Raw genomic sequence first — 14294 nt, 5'->3', positions numbered from 1 at the left:
CGGCAGGTGCTCTCTTCAACAGGTGCCCGGCAAGAGCCCCCTCCGCCTGCGTCTCGCGCGCTCCCGACCTGGACGGGTGTGCGTGTGTGTGTGTGGGAATCTGCCGAGAGGCGCCCACCTGTCGCGCAGCGCTAAGGGCGCGCGCACTGGTCACCTTGCACGAGCGCACCTTGCATGCAGCATGAAAGGCAAGGGGGAGGGGCGCGCCTGAGAGGCGGGGGGGAGGGGGGCTTTCTCAGCCTGGTCAGTGGGAGGGGGAGCAGCCAGCAAAAGCAGCTGCGTGGGCGTGCGCGGAACTAGGCAGCCACCCCCTTCCTGTCAGTGGTCCTAAGTGTGGACGCAACAGCGTGGCTGATGCGGAGCAATTGGGGATTTTCGTGCCTTCCGGTGAGTTGAGTGGGACTTACTCCCCAAGCAGTGTGCATGGGATTCTATCTGTCTGTCTATCTATCTATCTATCTATCTATCCATCCGTCTATCTATTTAGTTTATAGATTTATTACTTTATAGATTTATTACTATTTATAGATTTATTACCTTTATCTTCCAAGGATCTCAAGGTGGTGTACATGGTTCTCCCTTCCTCCCCATTTCATCCTCGCAACAACCCTGTGAGGTAGGTTAGGCCTAAGAGATGGTGACTGGCCCCAAGGTCACCCAGGGAGCTTCGTGACTGAGTGGGGATTTGAACTCTGGCCTCCCAAGTGATAGTCCAACACTATTTATTTATTCCTGCGTTGCAGGGGGTTGGACTAGATGACCCCTTGGGTCCCTTCCAGCCCTACAGTTCTACTATTCAATCCTAAAGACACGTGCAGTGAACTAACAGTGCTGTCCTGTACATGTTTGCTCTGAGGAAAGCCCCTTTGATTTCAGTGGGACTTGTTGCTAGTTAAGTGTGTACAAGATTGCAGTCCAAGGATGCAATTCTGGGTCATGTACTTGGCAGCAAGCCCCACTGAACACATCTGGGCTTTCTTCTGATTAAAGGTGCATGGGGTCGATTTTACAATCCTGCTGAATGAACTTAGCGGAAACTATGTCTGAGGGTCCTGGTACACTACTGTAATCTCTGAAGAGCTTTGAAATGGAGGGTTGCTATTTACACATGTACACACCCTTTCCCTCCCTTTCTGCAGAAATCCAACAGGCTTTCCTTTCCCCCCAGTAACTCTGGATTAAGTAACCAGTAAAGGACAATCCTGAAGAGGTAGAGAAAGAAGCATGTGTATAGCAGGTGATGCAGTTTGGGGGTTATAGTTCTACTAGAAAAAAAATCCCCAATTCCACGCCACCTTTCAAATTAGCAAAATGTTGACAGCTAAGGGTTTTCTAGCCATAAAAAAATAACCCCAGTTATAAGGTGCATTTTTTCTGCTGTGTCCTCAGTTGCACCTGCCTGAGTTGTTTCCTTGCACAGTACAGGTGCGACTCGGGCCCTCCAGCTATGACTTGCAACAAGCTTAATTAACAAAGGAAACAAAGAGCTGCTACCTCAGTATCCAAGTCCTGCTGGAAAGGGGGCTGCCACTATTAGATAAATGTTGCAATTAGCCATTCCAAAAAAAAGCTTAGTTTATCACTTTTACCTGCTGTTCAAAGGAACCTGCCTCATTCTGGTCTTTGCAGCAATTCAGTAGGTTGCATTCTGCTCGATGGATTCTGTGTGTACAAAATGCTACATGATGTGGGTGAAATCCTGGCCCCAGTGCAGCCAGTATGAATGTTCCATCATTCAACAGAGCAAGAATGTTTTTCGCTTCACAAGCAAGCAAGAAACTTCTCAGAAATGAAAGCATGTTGAAGATTTAAGAGAGAGTCTCTAAAGTGCCTGGCCCTACCTGTCATGATCATCAGTTTATGACGACAAACCATAGCACTGTTTGTGCAAAATCTGAAAGCTCCCTTGTAGAAAGGAGCAAGGCTTGCCTTCCATTTCCTTATCAAGCTGAAGGAACACCCAACAGCAAACTTTTACAGAAACATTTATAGTTGGTTTGTGCAGTTGCATGGAGAAGAACCACTTATGTAGTGACTCAGCCGATGTGTGCACAAAATAGAAAACCAGTGAGTTAAGTTTGCAGAACGGAAGGGGCATGCATGTGACTGTCTCCTCCTAGCAGTTCAACTCCCAGGGGGTTGTAGTCCTAGGAAATTAATCCTCAATCTCCATGTCAGAGCCATGATAGCTAAATTGAACCTCCATGTTCAGAGACAGTGTACTATTATTTATTAACATCTCACCCTTTGTCATAAGATACCCCCAGTGTGTGTGTGTGTGTGTGTGTGACTTCCAGGTGCTGGGGAGGGGGGGGGGAGTAGCCATTACTATTGTGATTTGCTTGGATATTTCCTTAAGGTATCTTCCTGTCAATTATTGGAACTAGATGGACAACTGCATTTAAATCTGATCAGAAAGTAGGCCACAATTAGGGAGCAAATGAGACCTACATGCATCTGGTGTCTGGATGCCTTAAAGGAATGCATTAAAATGAAATTCCGAAAGTGCAGAAAAATGAGCTATATTTGTGCCGTGTGTTCAGAGGGAATGGAGAAGAGAAGAAACAATCCCAACCGAGACAAAACACTGATAATTGGGTATATTTGATTATGCAGATATGCTGAAACTAGAATACAGAATACATTTTTAATTCTGTCTCTTCTAGTTTGAATAAAAATTTGCTCTGCAGGAGAAGGCTAGTTATCAGCTGGCTCACAACCCACCCTTATCCGTGTTTACTTGGAAGTTAGGGTACTGAGTTCAGTGAAACTTATGCTGAACTGCAGTTTTCTGCTCACTCAGTTTGGGTGGTTTTGGCCTAAGACCAAATCATTTTGTTCCCATTGTTTGCTGTGAACAACATACCAATGCAAAATTCACAAACCTGAAAAGTTAACATTTCAATCCCACTTAGCAAATTTTTGTAAGCTGATGGTGCTGAACTTTGCTGCAAATGTTCAACTGTAGCTGGACTTATCAGGAGGTACTGCTGGATCAGAAACCCAGTGTACTGGAAATACCACAAGTCTCTGTTTAAATCTTCAAACCAAAGAAGCTTTTGATGAATTGTGCTAAGCAACTGAATTCTTGGTTGCTTAGCCAGTCTTGGAAAGGTTTAACTACTGCTAATGACTTCATTAGTACAAAAGAAGGTTATGCAGTGTGGAAAGGTTTTAACTCTCCAAAGCATTCTAGATGAATTAAAGTTTGCATAGTTTCTTCACCGATGTGCTTAGGAATGGACACAGTTCCTATCCTATGAAATCTATCAACAGTGGCAGGTCCCCCTCAGTCCTCTGTCTTTATCTGAGTAAGTCCCATTAAATTCAATGAAACTTACTTGTGAGTAGACATGTGCAGGCTACTGCTGTTAGAAGCAAAGATGATAAGACACTGACAAATTAATGCAAAATGTTGCCCAGTTCTGCGGACATTAGACCTCTTGATTTTCAACACCATTAGCTTGCACTTGGCCATTAATAAACTGCAACCGAAGACTTCCCAGTGAACATTAGGCCAAGAAGCAGAGTTCAGAAACATCCTAAGCAAGACATAAGAAGTGGCCTACTGAGTGAGACCAAAGGACCATCTAGTCAATATCCTATTCTCAGAGTGGCCAATTAGATGCCTATGAGGAACTCACAGGCAGGACACAAGCTTAACAGCATTTGTGGTAACCAGCACACTGTCTTTAGTACTGGTGGTACACACATCCTCAATAAGCCTTTGAGAGCCTTATCCTCCATTACTTGTCAAATTCCCTTCTAAAACCAACCAAGTTTGTGGCCATTACTACATATAGTAGTAGAGAATTACAGTAAGCCCACAACTTATGTGCATTTAACTTGGGCACATTCAGCTTTATGTACTTCACAATAAATAAATTTAAGGGGGTGGACATACAGGAAAAAAGACATTGGTAATCTCACCTGCCATTGCACTCAAAGTGCTTTGACTGTGTGCGATTCTGGCTTTAGGCACAATCCCCGAAACGTAACACCCACTTAAGTTACAGGCTTACTGTGCACTATTTAACTATATACTGTGTGAAGCATTCCTTTTGCCCATCTTTAATCTTCCAAGAGCTTCATTGCATGACTCCAGGCTCCAGTACAGGAACAGATAACTTGGAGCCTGCAAGCAGTAAATAATTGTCATTTAAATAATAGTAATTAAATGACCATTCCTAAGGATCCATGCTGAAAGGTTTCCTAAATTTCTAAAAGTAAAAAATTATATAAAAACACACACACATATTCTTGTACGGACCACTCCTTCAAGACCCCCTGTTGTGATTATGGAATGCGAGAAGGTAGTTGAGATATCTCCAAAGCCCCTGAAGTGTGTGTGTGGTTATTTTTTTACGCCACGCCCACTTTTGCAATCCTCAGAAGACTGGCCATCAGTAAGTGCATCCATTGGGCTGGAAAAAACGCTTGCTGTCCCTTTTCTAGAAAATACCTCTAATCCACTTTCTTCACACTATGCATCTCTCTTTTTCCTTTTTTCTTTACATCTCCATCCTGTCTCCCCTTACTTCCCCCCTAAACGTTAAAGTCCCAAATGTACATTTCCTCATAGGGAAGTTGCTCCAGCCCCTTGATCATGTGGGATGCATGTTTTCTGCACTTCTTCCAGCTCTGGAATATTCCCTTTGAGATACGACATCCAGAACTAAACAAAGTATTTCAAGTGTTATCATGCCATAGATTTGTATAATTGAATTAGGCAGTTTCATTTTAAATTCCCTTCCTAATGATCCTAGTAGACATGGGTTTTGATTTTTTTTTTCCACAGCTGCACACATGGAGTTGACATTTTCACTGACCTATTAACTATGATTCCTAAGATCTCTTTTCCAGATCAGACACCATTGGCATATACATATATGAAGATTGGGGTGTTGTTGTTGTTTTTGACCCAATGTGCATCGCTCTATACTTGCTTACACTGAGTCATATTTGGCATTTTAATGCCCAGTCTCCCAATTCAGGAGAGTTCCATTTGGAACTCTTCTCAAACCTTTTTTTGTTTTTGCCATCCTCAACAATTGTATGCTATCAGCAGATTTGGATGTCTCAGTACTTACTCCTAACTTCAGATAATTTATGAAGTTACACAGCACAGATCCTTGAGGGATTCCACTTCTTACATCCCTCCCATTTGAGAACGGTCCATTCATTCCAACTCTCTGCTTCCTGTTCTAGGTCTAGTTACTGACCCATGACCTGTCTCCTTATTCCATGACTGCTAGTTTGCTCGGGAGTCTTTGGCGAGGGACTTTATTGAAAGCTTTTTGAAATTTAAGTGCACAATGTCTACTGAATCCCACCTATATTCTCAATTCAGACACCTCAGAAATGCAGCCGCCCTCCCACTGGTCCTTTGGACACCTTTTGAAAACTTATTTACTCTGGAGTTCGGTTGAGAACGTTGAGAATTCCCTCTTCCTCGCTGGACCGTATATAATTTTGTTATTTTATGGCTGCTTCTGGTTTAAGATATTGTTGTGGCCCACTCTGGGATTCTTAATAAGGAGAAGGCCAAAAGTCTTCCAATAACTGTTTATTGACACTCTCAAATAACTCTGAAAGGTTAATGAGGTGACTTGAAGTAACAATGCTGTTGGTTCTTCTGTATACTTGCTAGTTTTTTCTTTAATAAATATTTTCACCAGGTTTCCAGAACATATATTCAATCAGCCAGTCCGTATTTTTCCAGATCTTCTCCCTACCCACCACCCCTTCCTAAAAATTATACTAGTTATAGGTAGGTAGCCGTGTTGGTCTGCCATAGTCAAAACAAGATAAAAAATAAAAAAAAATCCCTTCCAGTAGCACCTTAGAGACCAACTAAGTTTGTTCTTGGTATGAGCTTTTGTGTGCATGCACAATTCTTCAGCTGGGTGCTTCCTATTTATGCAGTGGTATCTCCCTCTTTTTTTGGAGGGGGAGGGTTATATTCAATGTTAGTCCTACTCCTAGTAGGACTATAGAACTGTAGAGTTGGAAGGGGGCACAAGGATCATCTAGTCCAACTCCTTGCAGTGCAGGAATCTTTTGCCCACAACCTTCAGATTAAGAGTCCCAGGCTCTACCAAGGAGCTATCCTTCAGGACCTTTATGAACCAAAACGCTTTTGGCACAGCCTTTGGGGGGGGCACTAGGCCTCAAGAAGGCCCTGGCATCACAATTTGGAAGCAAGTAGATAATAAAATAAAATAAAATAAAATGGAAGTAAAACGATGACCCTCTTAGACAGTTCCTCCAATGGAGCCGTGAGCCTACTAATCGCGCTCCGTGCCTCTGATGTCTTCCGCACCCCCTTGAATGTCCCCTTCCTAAGTCGGTGAGGGTTCCAGCTCCTGCTGCTAAACAAGCCTCCTTCCTCTCTGTCCTCCCCTCCAGGCCACCGGCCCCGAGTGCACCGCATCGCCCAGGACCCCCTGACCAGGAAGAGGCGCGCGGGCGCCTCCTGCCCTCCGGAAGATGGCCGAGAGCGCCGGCACGGCCGCCCCCTCGACGGGGCCCGCGGCCAAAGGCGGCTCCTCAGGCGCCTGGTGGAAATCGCTGACCAGCAAGAAAAAGCCCAAGGAATCGCCAGCGGCTGCGGCTGCGTGGTCTCCTCGGCAGGTGCCCGAGCCCTCGGAGATGCTCCCCGCCGCACCCAGCCCCTCGGACTCTCAAGAGAACCAGCAGCCCAACTCGGGCAGCCGTCGGAACCTTAAGATCTCCCGCTCGGGCCGTTTCAAGGAGAAGCGGAAAGTGCGCGCCACGCTGCTGGCGGACAGTCCCCAGAAGCTCTTCGAAGGGGCGCCGGGAGCCGCAGCCGCCGCAGCCGGGAATCCCGCCCCGGCGCGCCCTGGCGAAGAGACGCCGTGCCAGTGACCACGCCTCCCCGCCGTCCCCTTCCAGGCCCGCTTGCCTAGAGGAGGAGATGCCTGTCTGATCTTGGGGAAAGGCGGCCTGGTTGCCGCCTCGTCTCCGGCCGAGGGGAGGAGCGAGTGTGTGTGTGCACGCGCGCGCGCTCTGCTGCGCTTTTAGGGAACTGTGGCCTTGCGGATCTTGCGCGCGAGTTTGCAAAGCTTCTTTCGCCCTCGCCGAGGGGACTGATGATGTCGAGGCGTCCGCCTTAGTCGACCACGGGGGTCTCCTGTTTCACGGGGAGGGCCGCAAATCTCTGGAACAATAGGAATATGCAGTAAGGAAGAGACCCGCTGAAGCTCAGCTGCCCTTTCCGGTCATGAAATTAAAGTGTTCAGCGGGCAATGTCCGCAACGAAATCGTCATTGTGATTTATTTCACGCCCACAACCACCTATTGCAGAAAACCGCCAGTGCACAATATGCTGCTATATGGAATAATAATGATAATGATAATCAAGTCAAGCGGAACATCTGTATATATATATTTTAAAAGGCACACCAACTAAAATAAGTTGAGGGAGGTTCCTAGGTGAGTTGTTTATGAGATTTCAGAACACATGCTTAAAAACCTATTTTTGAAGGTTACCTGCAACCCAGTTGTCTGCTGTTGCAAGTCACTGTCATGCAAATGGACCCAGAATTCCAATCTCTTGCATTAGCTGCTGCTGATAAAATTATGAAAATCCACATTTCTATTTTTAAATTTGTTTATCTATTTTCAGCTGCTCCTGCGATGAAAGAGGCCATGCTGTAATTTTTTTTTTTTACAAAGAACTAATTACCACAGTCCCAAATGAATAACTTCATTTTAATAAAAAAAGACACAGGGAGAAAAAACAACAACCTATGGTTCTCTTCCTTTATGCCAAGGAGGCTTTGTGTTAGTCTAGTATGCTTTTAATAGCCTCCTTTTGGGAAGAGAGGGAGTTGGAAATGTTCCATCTTATCTTATTTCAAGGCCAAAACCTTCTAGTGGCACCTGGAGATTCTTAACAATTGTATTCCTGTTGGGAGAAATGTCAGTAAACGAATCTGTCTGCTATTCAGTGGATTATAAAGGGAAGGGAGGGAGATTATAGTTGGGGAAGTACTGCACTTCTTGCTCCCAAATTTATTCTCTACAAAGAAGGAGAAAAGGGAAACAACATTGCATTTTGTTTCTAGTAATTAGAAGCAGCTGTTTCAACTGGGATGCAATAAGGGAGTAATATTTGTCATTCTCCTTGTTAAGAAACGAACCTGATACATTTTAGTACTATGGTTCTCAAGTAACCGATACCTCCTCTGGAGAAGCTGAACAAAAGGGACCCAGCCTAAATACCTCTGGGTAAAAGGACTGCTGGAGGAGAACAGAGCTGGGCTGTCTGCTCAATGCAGTGCCAATAGCCCTGCAGCTCAAAATCCCCCTATGCCTCCTGGTGCCAGACCATAGGAGAATGACAGAAATATCTCCAGGAGTTTCTCTAAGTTTAGATGGAAAGATATGTTATCTGTAGGATAGGAAAGTGTGTGGCTTTGAGATTTTGATGGGAGACTTTAAAAAAAAAGCTTGAATTTTTATTTGGTAGAGCACTCTACTGGTGCTGTGGTCTAAACCACTGAGCATCTTGGGCTTGCCAATCAGAAAGTCGGCGGTTCGAATCCCCATGACGGAGCGGGCTCCCATTGCTCTTTCCCAGCTCCTGCCAACCTAGCAGTTTGAAAGAACCCCAGTGTTAGTAGATAAATAGGTACCGCTGCAGCGGGAAGGTAAACAGTGTTTCCGTGCGTTCTGGTTTCCATCATGGCGTTCCATTGTGCCAGAAGCAGTTTAGTCATGCTGGCCACATCATCTGGAAAGCTGTCTGTGGACAAACGCCGGTTCCCTCAGCCTGAGTGCTGCAATCCCATAGTCATCTTTAACCATCCAGGGGTCCTTTACCTTTTGTTTTGACCTTTTATGTGAACTATATATTAACTGGACACCTGTAATTTAAAATTTGGAGACCTAACATTAAAAAAGAAAAAAATTAAGACCCACTTTCTGTTTTACAGCTGTAGTGTGGCTGCTTTCAAATAATTCTTACTGTGTCAAAGCTCGCCACAGAACCGTTACAGGTGTGCTAGTGTGTTGGAAAGTCTCCGTGCCAGACATGCTGCCATGGAGACAACAGCACAAATCCTCGTATGTTTTCTGGCATTGCATTGGATGTGTTTGGAGGAAGCAGACGAGCTTTTTGTAGCCCTGTGTCTCATAGGTTTCAATTAAACAAGCTTCTCAATACACGCCCTTGGTAATTCTTCATGAAGGCTCCAGCCAGCCTGTATGTAGCACAGGAGTGGGGAACCTTTCTCAGCCTAAGGGCCACATTCCCTCTTGTGGAACCTTCCAGGGGCCACCCACACACCAGTGGAAGTTGTGCCGAGCCATGATGCCATACATACTTACCATTTAATTCAGTGGGACTTACTTCTGACTGTGCAGATAGCTCTGTTCCTTTTAAGTCGGGGGGGGGGGATCCTTTTTCTGCAGCAGGAAAATAAAAGCACCATTTAATACTCACCCTGCCATAGTATTTTAGTTCATTATTTTAAAATGTCAGAAATATACATCCTTGGAGACTCTAGAGATGCCTTTTCGATCCTGTTAATCCAACAATGCAAATCCTATCCAGTCCCTTGTTGTAAATGCTGTCTTAAAGGATTCTCCTATCTTCTCACCCCCTCTCTTTTATTTTTATTTTTTTACATATTAAAAGGGGGGAAAGAGAACGGTGGCTACATTTCATCCTTTGGAAAATTAAACTCTAAATAGGAAGTATCCCTAGAAAATAACCAGTTCTAATTCTTTCAAAGAAAGAAGCTTCTGATATAAGCAAAACCACCAGCATGCGATAAGAAAACGCCTCGCCGGCACCATTTCTAGTGCAGTTGCCCAAAGGGAGACAGGATTCACTTTGAGCTGAGGCTCAAGTTGCTGCCCACAGCTGCTCCAAAGGATATGACATCCTTACACACTTGCAATCTAACCCAAATAACAATCTGCATAGCCAGCTCTTCTGAAACCATTGCAGGTGGGTTTGTCAGCAACCATGCAAATGCAGGTAAGGCGTGAATGAATTTGTATTCAGCCATTTTAATGAATCAATTGGTGTTCAACTCTTCGTTAATATATTGAAAGCAGACAGATGCCGCCCCCCTGCCCCCCCCCCCGGCCTCCTTTGGATGCAGTTGTATTTCAAACACAACTAGAAGCAAGTGTCACTGAGGTGTGGTGTAAAGCTCTAAACAAATGAGAGTGGTCAGTAACACTGAGCAAAGTATTTGGCATCTAAATCCTTTATTTATCTTCTCATAAAGTTATGCAACAGGAGGAAATTAGTGGGACAAAAAAGACACATTTGTCGTAGGTGGAACGTAGACTTTAGCCCCCTGTTTGCAACACATTTCCTAAACAAACCAGGTTTTTGTGTGTCTAAGGGTCTTTCTGCTTGTCTGACTGTTAAGCACACACAATGCTGCCGATATTGTGACATAAGACATTGTTTCTGAATGTTTCTCAGAAGCCAAACTTCTCCTTGCTATGACTCACTCCCCCCTTGGCCATCTGCAAACACACCCTTTCGCCAATCTCGATCTGTTCCCTCCCCAGAAAGAACACCTCCCTGTTGCCTAAATAAACCGCAGCAGCTCCCAGTTCTCTCTGCTTTCATTGAGTACTTAACAATGCATGAAAATGTACCAACTTAACCGGTAAGCTTTTAAAGAGACAAGTTACTGAAATTCTGTCCGGCAACTTGCAGGGGGTACTGGCTTGATTATGCCTAACTGTCCGTCATGCTAGGAACTGGTGCATTGTTTCTGTGAAAAACAGAAAATACCTAGGGCAGGGGTGGGGCATCTTTTTCAGGCCAAGCACCTTCTTCATTCAAAGAAACAAAACAGTTCAGTCTTAGTGATCACAGCAACCCTTCCCAGTAGGTCTTGCCCCAATGATGCCTTTGCGAGGACTGGAGGTTCCAGCCTTCCCACTGCTCTCTAAGGCTCTTGCCCTAGTTCCTTTCCCAGCACCCTAAGGCTCTGCCATCCTGTCTCTTGTTGCTCCACCCACTTAATTTCTCTGCATGTTCTGGGAGACCAGCGGGGAAGGGAACTGGTTGCAGCAGGGGGCGGAGACTCCCTGGCTTCTTTTGCAGCCTGCCTCACCTTTGTCCCCTGGCTCCCCTCCTCTCCTGCATTTGAGTCTGGACGGCTCTCTGCCACAGCCTCTTCCTGCTCACTAAACCCTGTTGCCTCTTCAGCTTCTGACACTTCCTCCTCCCAGTTTTTTCTCCTCTGACCATGCATTGTTGCCCCACCACCAATCCCCTGGCTCTGAGCTTTCTTCCCCTGGGGGTTCCCTTGGGGGTTCCCCAGCTGGTGACTCCCACCACTTTTCTGCATCTAGCCAGTCCATTACACTTGGGAAGGGATGCATTCGGTTCCCCATTCCTGATTTAGGGCCCAGCAATTATTCTCCTAGATGGGAATTTAAGCAGTGAAAAACCAGGCACCATTGATGCCAGGGCCGGTGCTAGGGTTTTTTGCGCCCTAGGCGAGATCACCTTCTGGCGCCAATCCCTAGCACCGGCCCTGCGGAGAAGCCCGATTTCGGGCTGCTCCCCCCTCCTCCGCCACTCTGCCACTGGCGGAGCAGCACTGGGCGGGGGCGGGGGGCAGGCTGACCAGCGCCCCCTCCATTTTGGCACCCTAGGCCAGTGTTTTTCAACCACTGTTCCACGGCACACTAGTGTGCCGCAAGATGTTGCCTGGTGTGCCGTGGGAAAAATTGTGTTTATTTGATTCCTATTCAAGAGAATTACTTTATATATAGTCAATATAGGCACAGAGTTAAATTTTTTAACATTTTCTAATGGTGGTGTGCCTCATGATTTTTTTCATAAAACAAGTGTGCCCTTGCCGAAAAAAGGTTGAAAAACACTGCCCTAGGCAACTGCCTAGTTCGCCTAAATGGACGCGCCGGCCCTGGATGCAGCAGAACATGCTCAGCTGGAAGTCAGGGTAACCCACTATGCAAGCCTGCAATGGTCCTCCTTTAAGCCACGAGGAGAGAGACAGCTGTCCTGGCCTGGCTGGGATCCCTGCACTTCATACACACAACAGCGTTAGAATTAAAATGGTTACGGGCTTGCGCTTGCAAACATACACCAATTTTGCCTTGAATAAGGAAGCCAGTTCAAACTGATGCTTTGATATAAAACACATCATGTGATGTTGGGTAAAACACATGTACTCAGCCTGATCTAGGTCAAAAGACTAAACATTCTCTGAGCTGCCAGATGGAAATCAGAGGGAATTCAAATGTGTGCTATAACCTTCTCATAGGTCGGTATGAGAGCAAATGGTGGACCACTTGTTGGAAACACATGTGCAAAGCATGCTGCATAATACCCAATTTCCATATGTAAAGAGCTTTTGTGGTAGTGAACTTTCAGAGAAGGAATCCCTCCTAAGTTGGCAGAGGTTCCAGTTCACATTGTGAAGCCGGCAGAGTAGTATAGTAATCAAAATTATTTACACCCATAATTCAATGGACATTTATTATGTGGTTAATACAGATACTTTAATACAAAATGTACTTGAGTGATATTCCTTGCTGAACTATATAGCCTTTCTGTAAGCTTGGCAAGGCTAATGAAAAAAATTCCCAGAGGGGTAATTATGTGAGCTACTGGAGCAACAACAAAGAGACTTGGGTTGTGGCACCTGAAAGAATAACACATTTTATTAAGATATAAGCTTTCAGGGACTATAGTGCACTTCATGGGATGCATCTAATGAACTGCACTCTAGCCTATGAAAGAATAACGTTTGTTAGACTTTTAGGTGCCACAGAACTATTGACTGCAGCCAACGCAAGTTGAGAATTCAGACTTGAGGACCACGATGCCCTCCAAGCTTTATAGCAAGGACATTCCTAGATACTTAAAAGGACTCAGGGCACATATCATAACCTTGGGATTGGCATCCCCTTCTTTGGGGAATGAGGTTAAAAATTCAGAATCAGAAACAGAATTGTGTGCAGGGTCAACCCCAGAAACGCTTCCACCAGACGTGACTGAAGTGCCAGTTCCTCTCAGGCCCAAGGATGTCACATTGTTCCCCTCTGGCTTCCATTGCAGAACTCCCAGTACAACCAGAATCTATAGTGCTCTCTTGGAGTAAAAGGCTATTGGAGCAATCTGAGGCACTTTCCAGTGAAGGTGAAGCTTGCAAGCAGGACAGACCTGAAGCAACACCAGAGCTCTGCTTTCCTTTCCCTCAGGCTCAATGCCAGTAATGTGTCCACATCTGTGATGGGATTTATTTATGCTTAGTTTTTAAATACCAGTATATGTCCCCACCTCTTGGCTTATGGTGGTAATTTAGTTGGGATTTCCTCCTTTAATTCTCCTTTTAAAAACAGCTGTGTGTAATAGCTAACTGAAGAGATTCAGCTCATAAAAAAGATTGGGAGTAACAACAGGGAATGGCTAGGCCTAAGCATACTTGTTTAGTCTTGCTATGATTGCTGCTTCTTTTCTTAGAATAAAATCCTCATTATTTACCCCTGCCTCAATTCTTGGACACAACACTTATATAAAAAACAATGAAATATCACAGAATTGTAAAATCACAGCTACAAACTTCTTGGAAAACAACAGGAGAGCAAATAGTGCAGAGGAATAAGTTGCCTCATAAGCTCATATTTCTGTTTGTCTCCACCAAGTAGCTATGACAGTAGGCATTTCTGGGCACATCTTACATCTCCAGTTCCAGTGATCACATTCTAAATCTATGTGTGCATAAGGCACTCATCTGGATCATTGTTTGTAGGATCTTGGCTAGAACAAAGGAATTCTCAGTGCTCTCTTGGACTTCCAAATAAGTCAGTGGGAATTTTGCCATTGCATTACGTGAGAGTTGTCTCGAATCATGAATTGAGTTAATGGCTGATTTGCGCCTTTGAACCCAGGATTCCTGGGTCACATGGACTGCCATATTAGGGGTGCAGTGGACAAAGACACACACACACACACACCAGGTTCTAGGAGGCCCACCAAATCCCACAATCATACACACATTACAGCTTTTTATTTATCTAATTTTTTAAAAGTTACTAACGCAAAGAAATAAAACATTGTTGTAATATAATTGTCATGAACTTGCAGGGCAACAGGGAGGAGGAAGTGGATCTTGACGAGGGGGGTAGCCAGGACTGGGACACCCCAGGGCAAGCTGGAGATGATGAAGGAGAGGTTGGTGTAGGAAGCACCCATGAGATGACAGAGGATGGTGAGGGGGTGGGTGTCAATGCACAGGAACCAGAGCAGCAGGGCCCATCACCAG

At 45.2% G+C, this 14294-nt stretch overlaps 1 protein-coding gene across 1 annotated transcript; it reads left to right on the top strand.

Moving 5' to 3' along the window:
* Positions 1–292: 292 nt before the first annotated feature.
* PRR15 (proline rich 15) lies at positions 293–7374 on the top strand. The gene is made up of 2 exons (XM_033166236.1): positions 293–387; positions 6409–7374. Exon 2 carries the CDS (start codon positions 6490–6492, stop codon positions 6886–6888), a length of 399 nt encoding a protein of 132 aa, XP_033022127.1. The 5' UTR covers positions 293–387; positions 6409–6489; the 3' UTR covers positions 6889–7374.
* The last annotated feature ends 6920 nt before the right edge of the window (positions 7375–14294 follow it).

Source organism: Lacerta agilis, chromosome 12 (assembly GCF_009819535.1).
Source record: "Lacerta agilis isolate rLacAgi1 chromosome 12, rLacAgi1.pri, whole genome shotgun sequence".
In the NCBI taxonomy this organism is placed as follows: Eukaryota; Metazoa; Chordata; class Lepidosauria; order Squamata; family Lacertidae; genus Lacerta; species Lacerta agilis.
This window is presented reverse-complemented; position numbering and strand designations above follow the sequence as displayed.

What these genes read in the sequence shown, in the direction of transcription:
- PRR15 (XM_033166236.1), top strand. Translation starts at nt 6,490, where the DNA reads ATGGCCGAGAGCGCCGGCACGGCCGCCCCCTCGACGGGGCCCGCGGCC.